Consider the following 19,147-nt stretch of genomic DNA (forward strand, 5'->3'; position numbering starts at 1 on the left):
ATAGTGTTGTTCAGATCTTCTGTATGTTTATTGATTTTCTGTTTACTTGTTATATTAGTTACTGAGAGAATAGTGTTAATCTTTTTTTTATTCTTTTATTTATTTATTGCGGTACACAGGCCTCTCACTGTTGTGGCCTCTCTCGTTGCGGAGCACAGGCTCCGGACGCGCAGGCTCAGCGGCCATGGCTCACGGGCCCAGCCGCTCCGCAGCATGTGGGATCCTCCCGGACCGGGACATGAACCCGTGTCCCCTGCATCAGCAGGCAGACTGTCAACCACTGCGCCACCAGGGAATCCCTAATCCTTGACTATTATTGCTGATTTGCTTATTTCTTCTGGCTCTATCAGTTTTGCTATATGTATTTTAAAGCTCTATTATTAGGCATGTACATATTTAAGATCGTCAGATCTTCGTGATGAATTGTTCCTTTTAACATCATGAAATATCATTCTTTATCCCTGATAGTATTCTTTGTCTTGAAATCTACCTTGCCTCGCATGAATATAGCAAGTTCAGCTTTCTTTTGATTAGTGTTAGCATGGTATATCATTTTCCATCCATTTGTGTTTTATTTTTCTGTGTGTTTATACTTAGAGGTTTTTAAAAAAGACTGCATAGAGTTGGTCTTGAGCATCAATCCAATCTGACTGTCTCTGTATTCTGATTGGAGAGTTTATATACACACATTTTTAAAAGAAAATGGACAGAGGACTACAGTTCCATAGATAAAGTAGATAGATCTCAGTGCAGGGATGTTTTGCCTGCTGTGATAAAAATTTACCCAATCTGTAAACATCAAGTGGGATTAACTGTCTTTAGGAAGCCCCTCCAGAAGCATCTCATCTTGCATTGTGATTGCACAGAGATGTTGTTTATAAGGTAGCATATAGTCTAAAACAGTCAGTAAGCAATCTGCAGTCTTGGAAATGGTCTCCTGTTGCTACATCACATGAAAAAAATTTGAGTTGTTGAAAAAAGATGTGAATAAGAGAGGGAAGTGGTAAAAAGTCCTTTTAAAAGAACTTAAAAATTTTCCCTGTTACAAAAGTAATACATGTGTATGGCTCACAGTTTAAATACCCATAAGCAAGAAGCAAGTAAGAGTGTTTTACTCTTTAATTCTACCACCCTGAACAAAAAACATTATTGCCTTGAAATATATCCTTCCAATATTTTTTAAACATCAATGTAATTTTCAAATGGAGTCACACTGTAATACTTCTTTGTACCTTTCTTTTCCACTTAATATGTCATGAATATTTTTCCATGATGATGTTCATACGGATCTATATCAGTCTTTCTAATGGCTGCATATTTCAATTTATAATGTATAATCTCAATTTCTAATTTTTCTCTGTTAGTAGCAATGCAGCCTATAGTATTCCTTTAGGATACATTTGTAGAAATTCGACTGTTGGATCAAGGAACATGCAGAATTCTAAAGCTTCTGGAATATTGTCAAAACACTTGCCTTAAAGTTTGCACTGAGTGGACGTATACTAACATCAGGTGTCTACTTTTTTGGGAGATACGGTTTGGATTTGTATCATAACTTCAATTTTCTGGGCTTTCATTTTTTTCAAAAAGCTAATCAACTTGTGATTGCTATAACTTTGATTTAATCAAAGATAATTTTTACATTTACGACAGTTTAAATGGTGAGTAAAAAATACTTTTAACACAGCCTCTTGGGAAAGAAGTGGGGTGGAAAGTATTTTGCTGTGATTGCATAGTTAAAACATGTCAGCATCTCAGTGTATTTTGTGATTTCACATAGAGGGTTTTTTATTCTCTTTTGGGTCATCAATGGGTTTTTGCTGCCTTGCAAGGAGGCCAAAGTTAAAAAATTAGAGCTCTAAGGAGGTAAAGTAGTGCTAGTGTTAAGTTAATATATATATTGTGCCCCCCGTTCCTTGGTGCAGGGCTCTTGAAAGCCTTGTGAATTTCTAAGTGATGCGAGTACTAGGAGCGTCTTTTTTTTTTTTTTTTTTTTTTTTGCTACGCTGTGCAGCTTGCAGAATCTCAGTTCCCTGACCAGGGATTGAACCCGGGCCCTCGAAATCCTAACCACTAGGCCACCAGGGAATGCCCCATCTTTTGTTCTAATAAGGTGACTCTTGTTGGGCTCCTGGGTGGGTCCTGGTCACCAGAAAGATCCAGCCATGATTAGAGGCTTGGCATTTTCAGCCCTACCCCCCCATTCTCCAGAGGGGAGAGAGGGGCTGGAAATGGAGGTTATAATTGATCACACCTATGTGAGGAAGCCTCATGTAGTAAAGGAGACATACAGGTCTGGCTTGCGGGAGGAGGGGGCAGGGGGCAGGGGCGGTGTGGCAGGGTGGACTGGGCTTTCTTAACAATGTTCTATTTGTATTAGTAAATCCAGTGCAGATTAATTTATTTTCTAAATGGATTGGTCTTGGTTTTGTCACTTCTCTGATTCATGTATCTTTCGAAAATGTTTTAGTTTCTCCATTCCCCCATAAAGGGTGATGATGCTTTGAAATACCCCTGAACTCCTCCAGTGATTTGAAATAACCAGTTTGTTTTCCCCTCCTTATTAGGAATTATAGCACTATAATGTGTAATTTTTTTTTTGGCAGTCATTTGAGACATCTTAAAGCCTGACTTTGCATTTTGATACTAGAGACTTTATATTTTCAACAGGTGTTCCCCAGCATTTCTTTAATGAGAGACAGTCTTCCTGGAGCTTACACTCCAATTCTTGTAGGTACCCAAGCAGGTGATCCAGAGCTGTCATTGTACAAAAAGCAAAAGTTTCGTGAAGCAGAAAGCATCCATGGTAACCCGTGAGCTGAACTTTGGGGGACTGTTAATATTTTGTGCTGAGGATTAAGATTCCAGTCTTCTTGGAGGCGTCTTGAATTCTCAACTGGTGGACTTGGGCATTTAACTATACCAAGTTATATATGCCACTGTATCACCGCTGCAGTGGTCCCTTCTGCTTTTAGGGTTCCCTCTATCAGAGCTGTGAGGTAGCTTTCTAATTTACAATCTTTCTCTGTTAAAATCCTTTTACAGCATTAGATTATGCCATAGTTGGCAATTCTGAGTTCCTAAAAATAACTGAGTCACTGCAGCTGATCTTATTCTGACTAGTGAAGTGCTAATGACTCAGAAACACAAAGTCTTCTCCCTTCCCATTGCCTGTGACAGGCCTCCATATGTTTTAATTGACTTAGTGATTTTGGCTTATTGCATCTAAATGCATACATGGTAAATTTAGATTTATGGCTTTAAAAAAATATTCTCAAACATGTTTCATAGTGTATAAGTGTTTTCAGGCTTTGTGTGTGAACGTTAACGCCCAATATTAAAGTCACCTGGCCCTGAACTGAGAGCTACTACTCTGAATTTTGTTGTAATTAATCTTTGTCTCTGATTCTTTAGTTAAAAAGATTTGGCTTCATGATTGCTTAAACTTGGGCAGTCAAGCATAGGATCAAGCAAATAAGTGTTTGATATGCTCGGGTAACTTAAACTGAAGCATCAGCTGCTCAGAGATACTGCCCACAGCCGGGAATCCAGCTCTTAGGTTAAACACAATTGTAGTTTGAACATTTGTGGGAAAGCTACACCTTTGAATTTTTTTTTTTTTTAATTTAGCCAAGTGGAACAAAGACAGTTTGTGAACACACACAAATAGCAGGAAAAAAAAATGTTACTTTGAAAGTCAGACTCTGGGTTTCTAGTTCCAGGCAGAACAGAGTAAGCACATTCCTTCCTGTCGCTCCTACTGAATGCAACTGTAAAACCTTGATACAATGCATGGAGCAGCTATTTGAGTGCTCTGAAAAGCAAATAATAGCAGGTGGATTGGGACAGAAGACCAGAATGCGAAGTACCACTGAGTTTACCATTTTCCCTTTCTGGTCTTCCTGCCATTTGGCCCAGAGGCAAGCACAGCTGTGGAAGTACAGTATGTAGGCTAAAAAGGGAGCCCCAGGAAATCTGAAAGTATCTGAGAGATCTCAGAGAAGGAGGAGCTTGGGAAAGCAACTCCATATAGTTATCTATGAGCTCTTGGGCTCATCCCTGAGCTGTTTGTGTTGATCTAATCCTACTTAGCATGTAAGTGACTTTGAGAATTTACCTAATAGACCACCACTCAGGTTCCAGACTGGCCACTGTGTGGCGCATGCAGGACACAAATCCAGATAGCATGCAAAGGCTTTGAAAAATAAAACAAAAGTGTTACCATTCTCCAGAAGATTTAAATAAGACCCACAGTCGTATAATATTCAAAATGTTCATGATACAATCATACTCAGCATATGAAATCCCAGGGAAATCTCCACTAGCATGGGGGGAGACAACAGATGCTAATGCTGGAATGACATAGATGTTGGGATTATCTGATGAAGACTTTATTTAAAGCAGCTATTGTACAAATGTTCCAACAAACTGGCTCAAACTGTTGTGAAACAAATGGACAAATGAAATTCTTTGCCAAGAAATAGATGATATAAAGAAGAACCAATACAATAATCAAAATGAAAAACTCACTGGGTGGTTTCAATAGTAGAATGGAGATGACAGAGGAAAGAATCAGTGAAGTTGAAGATAAATCAATAGAAATTGTGCAAACTGAGTAATAAAGGTTAAAAATATTGAGAAAAATATTAACAGGGTTTCAGGGGCTTGTGAGACAAGGACAGAAGGTCTAACATTCACGTCAGTCCTAGCAGAAGAGAAAAAATGTGGTGCTGAAAATGATAATGGCTGAAAGATTTCCAAAGTTGGTGAAGGACATAAATATACAGATTCAAGAAGTCAGTAGACCAAGCAACATACATCCAAAGAAACCTACACCAAGACAGATCATAATCAAACTTCTAAAAACTAAAGACAAAGAAAATACTTGAAAGCAGCCAAAGAAAAACAACATATTACCTATAGGGGAATGTGGATTTCACCCCAGAAACTATGGAGGCCATAAGTGGCACAGTGTTTTTAAAGTGCTGAAAGAAAAGAAGTCAACCCAGAATTCTATATTCAGCAAAAACAAACAGACAAAAGCCTTCATAAATGAAGGTAGAACAAAGTCATTTTCAGATGAAGGAAACAGCAGAAAATTTACAGCCAACAGACGTGTACTAAATAAGAGTTAAAGGAGGTTCTTTGGATAGAAGGGAAATGATACCAGAAGGAATATTGGAACATCAGTAATGAAGGAAGAACAACAGAAATAGTAGATATCTGGGTAAATATAATAGACTATTCTCTTCTTGAATTCTTTAAAAATATTTTGATGATTGAAGTGAAAAATTATAACATTGTGGTAGAGTTTTCAATATATGCAGGTGTAATATTTAAGATTACTATAACTTAAAGGGGAGAGGGGTAAAGAGACCTATATCATGGGGAAGTTTCTAAATTCCACTTGAAATGGGAAATTATTGATTTAATTAGATTTTGAACAGCTAAATATATTGTAATCTCTAGAGCACTCACTTAAGTAACTATACAAGGAGATACAATAAAAACCACAGTACAATAAAATGGAAAAGTAGAAAATGTTTAATGCAGAAGAAGGCAGGAATGAGGAAAAAGAGTGATGAAAAACAGGGAAGAAACAAAGCAAATAATAAAAAGGTAGATCACGAATCCAAACATATCAATAATTATATTAAATATAAATAGTCCAAACAAAACAATCAATGCAGAGATTACCGTATTAGATTTTTAAAATAACCCAACTGTATACAGGAAGGTTAACTACCCAGTCCTGGGTGTTTACTCCAGAGAAAGGAAAACTTATTCTCACACAATAACCTGTACAAGAATGTTTATTGCATCTCTGTTTATAATTGCTTAAAACTGGAAACGGTGCTTTGTGGTACATCCGTAATACAATAGAATACTACTCACTAATAAAAAGGAACAAACTATTGATACATATGACAACCTGGATGAATCTCAGAGGCATTATATTGAGTGAAAGAATCCAGTTTTAAAAGGTTAGGTACTATTTGATTCCATTATGTGACAGTATTGAAAATATAAAACTGTAGTGATAGAAAGCATACCAGTAGTCCCCAGGAGTTAGGGATGAGGAGAGAGTGTGACACAAGGGACTTTTCTGGGTTGATGGAACTGTTCTGTATCTTGATTGTGTCACTGGTTATATGTGCTTAAATTCATAAAATTGTACACGAAAAAAGGTCAATTTTACTATATGATGATTTAAAAATTTTTTTAAAAAGCTGACACTGATTTGAGTGCTTTGGCTCAGGAATGAGGTAGAATTCCTTTCATGGAAGTAACTCTTTTTGTTAATTAGATTAAAAAAATATATTTATTTATTTACGTGGCTGTGCCACGTCTTAGTTGCGGCACGCAGGGTCTAGTTCCCTGACCAGGGATTGAACCTGAGTCCCCTGCATTGGGAGTGCGGAGTCTTAACCAACAGACCACCAGGGAAGTCCCGGAAGTAGCTCTCTTATGGGAGGGGGTGGTCACTTTAAAGTGAGTTGTGATCCTGCTAGGCATAGTCCAGATCCCCCAAAATGGTTAGATGCAAATAAGAAAGTAGTTGGAATATGGCTTGGGAATAGGACCTTTCAGACGCAGAAGCAAAGAAAATGAGGGAGAGTCTGGCCAAGTTGTGGGAAGCCAGGGTCCCCAGAGGAAAGTTGGGCACTAGGAAATTCTCCTTTTGGGGATCTGCAGGGAACTTGGGTTATATTCTATCAAAGATGTTAAAGAAATGAGGGAAGCTACGCTGGATTACCTAAGGCTTGTCCTGACTCACTTCTAAGTTTTCACGTTTCTGTGATATTTATATGCCTTTTGACTTTTTCTTTTAAATGTGTGCACATGTATCCGTGTATGTGTATATTTGTATAAATAATTTTAAAAATGTAGATAAAAAGTATAAGAATAAAAATGTATGTTTAGTTAAAAGAAGGAGACATCTAAGTGATGAAAGTCTAATCCCCTTTGTCATATTAACTGCTGACACTTAATTTGATTTTAGCTTTATGAAAAATTTACTACCAAATATTGATCACTGATTTTGTATATGCTGTGTACTTTCCACCCAACTGCTCATGCTGTTAACTGCAAACTATTGGCTATATTTCTCATCAGAACAGACAGCAAGAGGAAAGAGTTTATTTCCCTTTATCCACAACTAGACTCTTCACTTCGTAGTTACTGTTACTGATTTAAAATCCGCCTAGCCCTTTTCCACGAGGGAAGATGATACAGGCTTGTGGGTGTCATGGGCTTGGAAGTCAGAAAGACAGGCTCCAGTCCTAGCTCCACCACTCATTTGTTGTGAACCTTGGCCAAACTACACACTTTTTCTCAGCTGGGGCTTCTTAGAGAGCCGTCACCTCACAGGATCGTTGCAAGGATTAAGTTCATATCAGACTCCATCCACCCTCCAGGCTCATATCATCCTTCTCTGTTACCACCCTATGATGATTTACTGCCCAGCTTACTGTTAACCTGAAAATACATTCAAAAATTATCACGGGGCTCAAAAGCGAAGTAGCAGTAACCCTGATAACATACGTGCAGTTGAACTGCTGACTCGCTGTAAGCAGCATTTCTGCCGTTACCTAGGCTTGTTCAGAGTCGATAACCTTAAAGACTTCTACAGACCTTAAAGTGTTTCTCTGAGAGGATCAGAGATAAAATATACTTTTGTCGTCAAAAAGTGCCAAATATTTCCTTAGCGTGTTTAATTATTTTAACGCGTGGGTTGAGGTTCTGCCATGATCTGCAAAATATCGTGTACGGTCTTGACAGAATGAATCAGAAGAGAATACATGTGCATATGTGCACTGCAGCCTGAAGGTTCCCAACTGGGGCAGGGGTGTATGCAGTGAGAGGTGTGAATGCTGCCTTCCCAGTCGACCCTAGGGAGTAGATTCTAGAAGAGGGATTAAAGTTTCACTGGAGCAGACCACTAGTAGGAATCAGATGAGCTCGGTTTTCTGGCTAGGAGACATAAAATAAATTGGACTTGATGCAACTGTTGGTTTAATTCTCCACAGATCTTTGCATTACTGAACAGTACCTCTCCCTTTGGGGCTGCAAGTTGTGTTGTGATCATAGTGGGAGTTCCATGTCTGTTTTGGTGGCTGATATGTGATGGGACAGGGATTGGTTTGCCTAGGGCTTGACCAGACTGGGAGTAAATGGTAATTGGAATCTAGACGTAGCCTTTTTTTTTTTTTTTTTTTTGCGGTACGCGGGCCTCTCACTGTTGTGGCCTCTCCCGTTGCGGAGCACAGGCTCCGGATGCGCAGGCTCAGCGGCCATGGCTCACGGGCCCAGCCGCTCCACGGCATGTGGGATCTTCCCGGACCGGGGCACGAACCCGCGTCCCCTGCATCGGCAGGCGGACTCTCAACCACTGTGCCACCGGGGAAGCCCTAGACGTGGCCTTTTGACACTGCTCAGCCATGGTAAAAAAAGATCAAGAGGGATGCTATTGACAGATACCGAGGTAAGGAAATCGGTGGCAGACCAGAGAGTGTCCTGTCAGACCGGCGAGAAACTTATTAGTGTCGTGAGGTGGACTCACTTCCAGGCAGGAAAGGCTAATGGTGGACATAGGTCAGGAATTGGGGGGCAGGTGTCAGTCCTAGCCGAGGTATCAGGCCAGGCGCTCAGGCCCAGGAGAACATAAAAGCTGCCCAAGTCCTAGAACTATGGTACACTTGAGATTTGGTTAGGGGGGTAAGAATCTGATTCACCTGAGCTATTTTGGTAAGAGTTTCTCAGTTTTTCCAAAGTAAAGACAGGACTGTTCTTAGTGTGTGGGGCAAGGCTAAGCTGGGAGTTAGGGCCTAATGGTGAGTAGAGGGTAAAGGAGACACGCAAAGGAATGGCGGGAGTTACAGGTCGTTCAGGAGATTTCTCTGACGTGAACATGTTTTCCGCTGCTTAAAAATTTTTTTTTTTAAAGTAACATTTATACCAACTCTGTTCAGGTCCAATAGCAACTCCCTACCTCTCCTGTCCCCATCCTTGTCTCACTTGTAGAGGCCATCACTTTCAATCCTTGAAGCTCTTTTTGTTTTTGTATTTACCTTTATATTTCTAAATGACATGCTTATAATGCTATTTCTTGATTTTTTTTCAATGTTGGACATAACCTAGAGGCTTCCCACTGGGAAAGATTAACATGCTTTTATATTCTCCAACCACCCTTTCCTCTTTCTCACCCCTAGACGCTTATCTTTTCCTAAATAGTTGATTTTTTAAGTCAATTAAGTTTTTAACTATGTAAATTATATTTATTTGGTTATTATGACTTTATGTACCATGATCGCTCTTATTTCCTGTAAAACATTGTGTTTCCTGGAGTTATTTCATTTTTTTCATTTGTGTAGTAATCTCTATTCTCTGACAGAGGTTTAAAACTCATAATAGTATAAACTCATCAGATTGTATGCCATTTTTCACTTCGGAGACATCCCTCCAACTTTGCTTCATAGGCTGCTACGTAGCTGTCTTGGGAATATTCTTCACCTTTTAATATGTAACATTCCTGTTTCCTGGAACCTGAATCTTCCTTTGTTTTGGAGCCATGATGTTAGGTAACTAACTGAGAAAGGCAGCATGGGAGATAAAATATTTTGAGAGCCTTACATCCCTGAAAATTATTCTTTTCCCCTTTCCTCTCATTTGATTCATGGTTGACTAGATATGGAATTCTCGGTTGGAAGTCATTTTCCTTCAGAATTGAAGGCATTGCTTTATTGTCTTTCTAGTTTTCAGTATTGCTTCTGAGAAATACGATGCCATTTTGATCCCTGTTCTATGGTATATAAACTGTTTTCCTTTCTAGAAACTTTTAGAATCTTTTTTCGGTGTTCTGAAATTTCAAGCTGAAGAGCTGTAAAGTAGGTTTTTATCAGTCTTTATTCTGAAGTTTTAATAGGTCCTTTCACTGTGAGACTCATGTCCTTCAGTTATGAGCAATCTTCATGTCTTTCTTCTCTGAAATTTTCTACTTTGTGTTTTTTCCACTCTCTCTCTTTTTTTAAATTTATTTATTTATTTTCGGCTGCGTTGGGTCTTCATTGCTGCGCACAGGCTTTCTCTAGTTGCGGCGAGCGGGGGCTGCTCTTGCGGTACGCGGGCTTCTCATTGCAGTGGCTTCACTTGTTGCAGAGCACGGGCTCTAGGTGCACGGGCTCAGTAGTTGTGGCTCGCGGGCTCTAGAGTGCAGGCTCAGTAGTTGTGGCGCACGGGCTTAGTTGCTCTGTAGCATGTGGGATCTTCCCGGACCAGCGCTCGAACCCATTTCACCTGCGTTGGCAGGTGGATTCTTAACCACTGCGCCACCAGAGAAGCCCTCCATTCTCTTTTTAAAGTTCTTATTTTTCCGTTGTTGGGCCTCTTGGAATAATCCCCTCATTTCTTTCTTTTCTTGCCTTTTCTGTTTCTTAGAAAATTTCAGTTCTTACTTCCCATCCTGCTTTTGAAGGTTTTTCCTTTAAATTTATGCTGCCACGTTTCCATTTTCCAAGATAACTTTATTTTTTGAATGTTGGAATGTTTCTTGTCTTCTTTTATTTTTCTAATGACTTAATTTTTTTTTCTGTTCCCTGCATGACCTATTTTTCTTCAGAGTTCATTTTCTTCTGTTACCTTTGCTCTTTAACTTTTATGTTAAAATTTCCTCATGTATATGTTGACCCTTGGCCAGTCTTTCATATTAAGAGTGAGGTACTGAAACGTGAGTGGAGCTGTGTGTGGGCAAGTCTCGTTAACTAGCAGGAAGCTGGACATTTCATTGGGGGACCCACAAACGTCAGTAGCTATGGGTCTTTTCTTTTGGGCCAGTTTTCTCAGAGAAATCCTTCTATCTTCTGGCTGGATAGGTATATATAGAGAGATTGTGTTCTGGAACTAAGGGGAGAAAGGTGTTTTTCTGGATGGGGGAGGTCTCGTTGTTCCCAGGCAAAATTTCACTCAATCCCACTGCTTTTAGGAACATGCCTCACTCCCACTCACATTGGGGCCTCGCCGGTTCCACATGTCCGAATAGTAAGCCTTCAGGCATCTTCTGGGAAGAAGCAGCAGGCACAGGGGGTAACATCTGGTGTGTGTGTTGCTCCAGGCATGTGTGCTAGCCAGTATATCTGGGTTTCAATGGATACCTTTTAGAAACGTATAAAATCTTTATAAATATACAGATGTAGTGGTTCTCTCTGAAAAACATAACTGCCTAGGAAGCTAACTCTGTGTAATTCCTGTTTCTGGGCTTTACATTTTCCTCCTTTGGTTTTTTTTTTTTTCCCTCAGAGCAAATTGGAGCTCTGGCAGATCAGCATATTGTCCACGTGGCGTGTGGTGAGTCCCACAGTCTGGCCCTCAGTGACCGGGGCCAGCTGTTTTCTTGGGGCGCAGGGAGCGATGGTCAACTAGGACTCATGACTACCGAGGACTCTGTGGCAGTACCCAGGTAAGACTCAGTTGCTCTAACTATTATTTCCTGCTAGTTTCTTTGTTAGATTCCTTGGTTTGGGTTCTGCTGTCTTCTTTTGATTGCTGTTTCCTTTGTGTCACTGTCATGCCTTATACTGTTATAACACTTGTCACAAAAATTGTCATTCTTTATAGAAGTGTCTGTCTCCAGTTAAAAAAGGTGAGTTGTTCAGGAACTGTACTTTATTTATTCCAGTAGCCTAGTTGCTGGCAGAGTGTTTGGAACTCAACAATGTTCGAATAAAAAAACACCTTTTCATATTGCTGGACTTACAAACCTTTAACTTAAAATTGCAAACCTGAGACAGTTATTCAATGAGTCACTTTAAAATAGAATCACAAGGCTGACCTGATACTCTAATAACAGGCCAAATTACCTTAAGCATTACCAATAGCTAAAATACCAAATATACATAAGTTGTTTAACACAAAAGTACTAATACAATGGTTTTTAGTCCCTTAAGTATTTACTTAATTCTGAATCTTAGATGATTTGGCTAAATATGTAATAGCTGCTTCACCACTAAGTAAATGTGTAAAATATTGAAGTTACTTTCAGGTGGATGTTTTGGAGAGGGGGCATCTCTGTTTGTTGAGGGTTCTTAATGAGCAAAGAGACCACTGGTTTATTTCCTTCATTTAATTCCTGCTCCTTTATACTGCAAGTGTACAACATTCCTTGTATTGCAGTACTTGTCACATTCTTTGCAATTTTTCATTTGATAACTATTTTTCGTACAGAGCTGGGAGCCCTTGATGCCAGGAGACCTGGATCATTTATTTTAGCATCTCATTGCTAAGGGTGCTCCAGCACACGCATTGCTCAGTACAAGTGTGTTTATTAAGTGCTTCTCCTCCCCTGCCCAATTATTGTCCCTTTTAAAGGACAGTACCTTCTTCTTCCTCTTCCTTTTTTCCCCTTAGATTTTTGTCTCTTTAATCAAAAGCTATTTTAGGGGAAAGAGGAACAGGGAGGTAAGAATGATTTGATTCCATTTCCTGATTTAGAACAGGTAATGTCTTGGGTTCATTACTTCCAAAAATTAATTTGGGGGGAAGAGGGAGAGTAGAAATTTTAAAAAGGGGGATGTTATATTTTACGAAATTGTAATATTAAGGAAAAGATTTATAACATTAATGACAAAAGTATTTCATGCGTTGAGGTCCAAAGACTCAAGAAAAGCTGTTTAGTGGCATTTCATTTCTAAAAATGGAGTAATCTGTGTTAGAGTAGCAGTTTGTTATTATTTTTATTAGTCATGTCTAAATTATGGATGACTTCTGAGGGTTTAGTTTGTGTATAATTTCATATTATAACTTAATTAAATTCATTAATTCATACCTTAGTATTGTGGAAAGTAACATAGATTCGAGGTCACATGGACTCAGATTCCAGTACTGGCTCTATTACTTATTAGGTGAATGACCTTGGGCAAATTGTTGAACTTACCTAGGCCTCGATTTCCTAACTTAAGAATGGAGTTACGTAGTATTGTGTACCTTTACGAAGTTATTGGGAGGATGCAGTAAGACGAGTAGGTAACACACAGTATAGCTTGTGCATGTGTATCCCGCTTTCTCCACCTCGAGGGTATAACTTCTTATTGTTTGTCTTGTCCTTTTGACCTGCTTCCTCTCTGTAACTGTGATTGTGGAGGTGGTATTGAGGGTAATGGTGACCCATAAAGGGAGGAGTGTGGGGAATTTGAGTGGAAGCTGGCCAGGAAAAAGGGCTGTTGCCGCATAAGGTTCTGAGACACTGGGACCCAAGGCAATATTACATTTTCCAATTTAAAAAAATAGTGGGCTTCTACAAGCTATTGATACATGCAGCACTTTGGACAAATGTCCAGGGAATTATTCTGAGTGAAAAAGAAGCCAATCCCAAAAGGCTACCTACTGTATGGTTCCATTTATATAACATTCTCAAAATGACAAAATTGTGGAAATGGAGGGTAGATTAGTGGTTGCCAGGGGTTACGAATGGGGGAGGGGAGGAGTGGTTATAAAAGTACAACAAAAGGAATCCTTGTGGTGTTGGAACCGTTGAGTATGGTGCTGGATACCTGAGCCTACACAGGTGACACAAATACTACAAACTCAGAAATGAGTACAAATAAAACGGGAAATATTGGCCTGGCCAAAAAGTTCGTTTGGGTTTTCCTGTAACATCCTATGGGAAAACTTGAATGAACTTTTTGACCAACCCAGACATAAATGAGATTGGTAGGTTATATTAATGTCAGTATCTTTGTTATGATACTATACTGTAGTTTTGCAAAATGTCATCACTGGGGGAAACTGGACAAAGTGTACAAGGGATCTCTGTATTATTTCTTACAACTGCATGTCAATCTACAATAAAAAATAGTTGGGTTCTGTTTGGTACTAAATGCATATGTGAACTCTATTTTATAAATTTTTTTAGATCCGAGAAAATAAACCATTAACAAAAGCAACATCTACCTATCACTCTAAATCACCCCCTCCTCGCCTATTGGATGTCTGTCTTCTAAAATGCCCCTTCCCGAAAGTGTGCCCATCTGACTCCTTTGTTCCCACGGCATACACTTAATGAAGAGGAAGACGGCAACTTGTGAATTACTAAAATAGGAAGCAGCAGATATTCTCAGGCTGTCCACCTCTGTTGGGCAGTGCCAAGCATGAATTTTTTCTTTTAATTCTCACCACAACCCTGTGAATGGGTACTGTTCTTATCTCTGTCTTTGACACGAGCAAGCAGAGCAGTGGGATTTAAAAGTTATCATGTGGGGCTTCCCTGGTGGCGCAGTGGTTGAGAGTTCGCCTGCCGATGCAGGGGACACGGGTTCGTGCCCCGGTCCGGGAAGATCCCACATGCCGCGGAGCGGCTGGGCCCGTGAGCCATGGCCGCTGAGCCTGCGCGTCCGGAGCCTGTGCTCCGCAACGGGAGAGGCCACAGCAGTGAGAGGCCCGCGTACCCTAAAAAAAAGTTATCATATGATCTTCCTCTTTATCATCCTAGGGAATCAGAGTTTTGGAGGCATTGCCCTTCTTAATTTTTTTAAATTATGGTAAAATACACATAACATAAAATTTACCATCTTATCCATTTTAGAGTGTACAGTTCAGTAGTGTTAAGTATATTCACGTTGCTGTGTGACCAATCTCCAGAACTTTTTTCTCTTGCAGAAATTTAACTCTGTACTCATTAAATGACAACTCCCCATTTCTCCTCTCCCAGCCACTGGCAGGCACTGTTAGACTTTGATTTGTATGAATTTGACTAGTCTAGATAGCTCACGTAAGTGGAATTATGGAGTATTTGTCTTTTTGTTACTGGCTTATTTCAGTTAGCATAATGTCCAAGTTTCATCCATGTTGTAGCATGTGTCAGAGTTTTTGTTCTTAAAGGCTGATGAATACTCTGTTGTATACATATTCCAAATGTATATACCTCATTTGTTTTTCTGGTCGTCTGTTGATGGACACTTGGGTTGCTGCCACCTTTTGGCCATTTTGAATAATGCTGCTATCAATGTGGGTATACAAATATCTCTTTGGTATCCCGGCTTTCAGTTCTTTTGGATATATACCCAGAAGTGGGATCGCTGAATCATGGCATTGCCCTCATTTGAAAGCCATTTAGATACTAGCCGTGTTCTTAGGGATCTTTCTTCTGTAGTTTACTCCTTTCGTCCCTGAATTGGAGAGGACAAGGTGGGAATTAACAGAGGGCTATGGTAATGGGTTTAGGTGCAGATTTTTTTTTTTTTTTTTTTTTAAACAGTAGCTACTTAAGAGGCAGGAGGTTAGTGAAAGACTTAATAGAATTATATCATGTAAGATTATATGTTTGATTTTAAGAAGTCTTTTTGTGAAAGATGTTACTTATTACAGCTGTTTTGTTTAGCTGGGAATATTTCCAGTCATTGTTCGTGAATGCCCTTCTTAAGAGGAGAGTCTTTTCTGTTTTAGGTTAATACAGAAGCTGAACCAGCAGACAATATTGCAAGTTTCCTGTGGCAACTGGCACTGCTTGGCTCTTGCAGCTGGTAACGTACATCTCTGCTAATGTTCTGTTAATTTGAGAACCATTTCTCTTTGCATTTTTGTGTGATGTTATCTAACTGGATACCTTTAACTAACTAGTCAGGGTCTGTGCATTCCTGTTGGACAGCAGCAATTCTCAGACAGCCTTTGTGTCGCTCATACTTTTCTCGGGGTTTGGATGATGAAGGAGGTGGTCATCATTGCTGCTCCAACTGTCTCTCGGGGGAAGGTGAAGAGGAAACAGTACGTCAGTCGTGTTCTTGAGCAGAAGATTGGTTTTTCTTAGCTAGAGCTCACTATGGCGTTATAGTCCATCACGAAGCTCCCACATAAACGAAGAAGATGGAGTTAGAAAAACCTAAGCCAGCAAATAATGCTGTATTTTGTTAGGATACATTTGAGGGGAAGTCGGCACTAACAGGTCCTGCTTGATTCTCTGTGCTGCCGTCCGGGTCCTAACTGGCCCCCGTGAAGTCCTGGGTCTCTCATGGTCCTGGTGTGGTCAGAACTCGTTTACCTTGCTTAGTGGATCAAAGCCTGGTAATCGCCTATTCAAAACTGAATTGACTCACACATTTACTTTTTTCTTTGCATAAGTGTTAATAGCCTTGGAAGGGCGATAAGGCTCAGTGTATCTCTGTTGTCATGACAGGTGGGAGTTTTGGTTGCAGCCTGAAGTGTGTCTGCTCCCTTGCTCTTGGGTGTGTGTGTGTTGCGGCCGGAGGGCACTAACAGATGAGCCTACCGGGCAACCCTGGTGTTCTAACAAGATTATTTTTATGGGTGGCACTTGTATCATTTCTGGTAATATCAGTTATCCTCTTCTTATTTCAGATGGCCAGTTCTTCACGTGGGGGAAGAACAGCCATGGGCAGCTGGGTCTGGGGAAGGAGTTCCCCTCCCAAGCCAGCCCGCAGAGGGTGAGGTCCCTGGAGGGGATCCCGCTGGCACAGGTGACTGCAGGAGGGGCCCACAGCTTTGCCCTGTCTCTCTCGGGAGCCGTATTCAGCTGGGGGATGAATAACGCGGGGCAGCTCGGGCTCAGTGATGAGAAAGGTAGGTGACGTCTTCACGTGGCCCTCTTAACCTCATTTGTTTAGTACGTGCTTCCTGAGGAGCTTGTATGTGCTGGCCCCGTGTCAGGCACTAAGGGTATAGCAGGGACCAACACAGAGAATACCCTTGGCTCAGCAGAGATTGCCTGCTAGTGGGCAGACGCAAACCGCACACCAGTAAGTCTACAGTACGTCACAGACTTTGAGAGGAAAGGTTCCTATTTCATATAGGGTGGACAAGGAGGGCCTCTAGGATGAGATGTTTGAGCAGAGCCCTGTAGGAAGTCAAGTCGGAGAGGAGACGTGTAGATACGCTGGGTGGAGACTGTTCAGTCAGAGGGAACAGGGTGTGCAGAAGCTCTGGTGCAGGAGGATCTGTGGTGTGCTCAGGGCTGGGGTGACCGGAAGACGGGAGCTCAGAGAGCTAGCGGGGCCCCATTATGTAAGGCCTGAAGGGCAGGCTAAGGAGTTTGGCTTCTGTCAGTGAAATCAGGGAAGACACCGAGGTGTTGAGAAGAGTGATCCAGTTTAACTTTGCCTAGCGTGGGTCCACGGGGGAAGCTGGAAGACCAGTTTGGAAGTAGTGGGAATAAAGATGGACTTGAATATATTTTGAAGGTGGGCCAGTTGGTTTTGCTCATTGTTGGATGTGTAGTTTGAAAGAAAGGGGAAAAGCTGGAAGGGTGAAGTCGCATTTATGAAATGAGGAAAGCTATGTATGGGGAGTGGGGCGGAGCGGTGGGAAGAACTGGGGAGTGTAGGGAACCCATGAGTTAAGTTCTAAATACGGTAAAAATGAGGCGTCTGTTAGACGTGCAAGTGGAGGTTCAGGCAGGAAGCGGAACATGAGAGTCAGGAGTCCAGGGGGACCCAAAATTCAGGCTAAGACAGCTGTGTACGTCTCAGAGGCAAATGGTAGGGACACTGCTATTTCTCTCATTCTAGATCGAGAGTCTCCTTGCCACGTGAAGCTCCTACGAACACAGAAAGTCGTCTATATCAGCTGCGGAGAAGAGCACACAGCAGTGCTCACTAAAGTAAGGGGCTTGGAGTATTCCAGTTTGTTCCGTGGCACTTGGTGCTGGGTATGACGTGAATGCCTATTTATCACGGTTTGGTTGGTTGGATAGGGCCTTTTAGAGAGAGCAGTTAACGGTGTCTAAAAATAGTCCAGTGCTGTCTCCCTTCTCAGCAACCATCTGCATTCTCACTCTTCCCTCCCTCCAGTGGTGGTCAGCCTCCAGGCGCTCAAGAAAACGGACCCTTGCCCCATTCCAGTTGACACCTGCTCCCAGGCTAAATGCATATGACCAGTATCCCTATGAAATGCTCCCCAGTAACAGGAGTTAGACATTAATTCAGCCATACTTCCCTGAAGACCTTTATTAAAGTAGCACAAAAGTATTTTTTAAAAAAAAATAAATTTATTTATTTATTTTATTTTTGGCTGTGTTGGGTCTTTGTTGCTGCATGCAGGCTTTCTTTTAGTTGCAGTGAGCGGGGGCTACTCTTCGTTGTGGCGTGAGGGCTTCTCATTGCGGTGGCTACTCTTTGTTGCGGAGCACGGGCTCTAGGCGCACAGGCTCTGTAGTTGTGGCGCGTGGGCTGAGTTGCTCCGCAGCTTGTGGGATCTTCCCGGACCAGGGCTCGAACCCGTGTTCCCTGCCCTGGCTGGCGGATTCTTAACCACTGTGCCACCAGGCAAGTCCAACACAAAAGTATCTTTTTCTTCAAGTTGAGCCACAGTGAGATTTAAGAATTTCTAAAAATATGAGGGACTTCCTTGGTGGCTCAGTGGTTAAGACTCCACCTGCCAATGCAGGGGACACGGGTTCAAGCCCTGGTCTGGGAAGATCCCACATGCCACTAAGACCGTGCACCACAACTACTGAAGCCCTGCGCGCCTAGAGCCCGTGCTCTGCAACAAGAGAAGCCACCGCAATGAGAAGCCTGTGCACCACGACGAAGATTCAACACAGCCAAAAATAAATAAATAAATAAATAAATAAATTTTAAAAATAAAAATATGAGGATAATACATTCAAATCAGTTATTATTAAGGGAAGCTAGTGGTGTTTAGGGTATGTCCTTCAACCTCCTGAGACTGATATCAGGGAAAAATACGCCCTTTCAGAAAAGATTCTAGAATGCCACTGTGAGAGAGAAAATGCTAAGCTGGCCTGACCCTTTTGGCATTTCTTTGGCATAAATTTGTTCTTAAAGTGATTTTTTTCTATTATGGAAGTAGTTCCTGTTCATAAATAAAGAAGGATTAAGAAGGATTAATCCTTCTTAAATAAAGAAGGATTCTAACTCAAAAAGAATCACTGTTAATATTTTGGTGTTTTCAAAGCAGAAATAGAGACACAGACATAAAGAACAAACGTATGGATACCAAGGGGGAAGACGGGGGTGGGATGAATTGGGAGATTGGGATTGACAAATACGCACTATTGATACTATGTGTAAAATAGATAACTAATGAGAACCTACTGTGTAGCACAGGGAACTCTACCCAGTGCTCTGTGGTGACCTAAATGAGAAGGAAATCCAAAAAAGAGGTGATATATATACGTATAGCT

At 41.1% G+C, this 19,147-nt stretch overlaps 1 protein-coding gene across 8 annotated transcripts in view; it reads left to right on the plus strand.

The window, feature by feature from the left end:
• Nucleotides 1–19,147, plus strand: part of HERC3 (HECT and RLD domain containing E3 ubiquitin protein ligase 3) — a 137,751-nt gene that overhangs the window by 32,310 nt on the left and 86,294 nt on the right. For all 8 annotated transcript variants that reach the window (XR_014296638.1, XR_014296639.1, XR_014296640.1 and 5 more), the window contains 4 exons: nt 11,296–11,455; nt 15,436–15,512; nt 16,345–16,566; nt 17,511–17,602. Coding sequence is in view for 5 of the 8 variants with exons in the window: in XM_082653077.1 (XP_082509203.1) it covers nt 11,296–11,455; nt 15,436–15,512; nt 16,345–16,566; nt 17,511–17,602 (551 nt within the window). In the remaining 3 variants the exon portion in view is untranslated. The remainder of the gene's footprint in view (nt 1–11,295; nt 11,456–15,435; nt 15,513–16,344; nt 16,567–17,510; nt 17,603–19,147) is intronic.

The sequence above is a fragment of the Grampus griseus genome (genome assembly GCF_964374135.1).
Source record: "Grampus griseus genome assembly, chromosome: 4".
In the NCBI taxonomy this organism is placed as follows: Eukaryota; Metazoa; Chordata; class Mammalia; order Artiodactyla; family Delphinidae; genus Grampus; species Grampus griseus.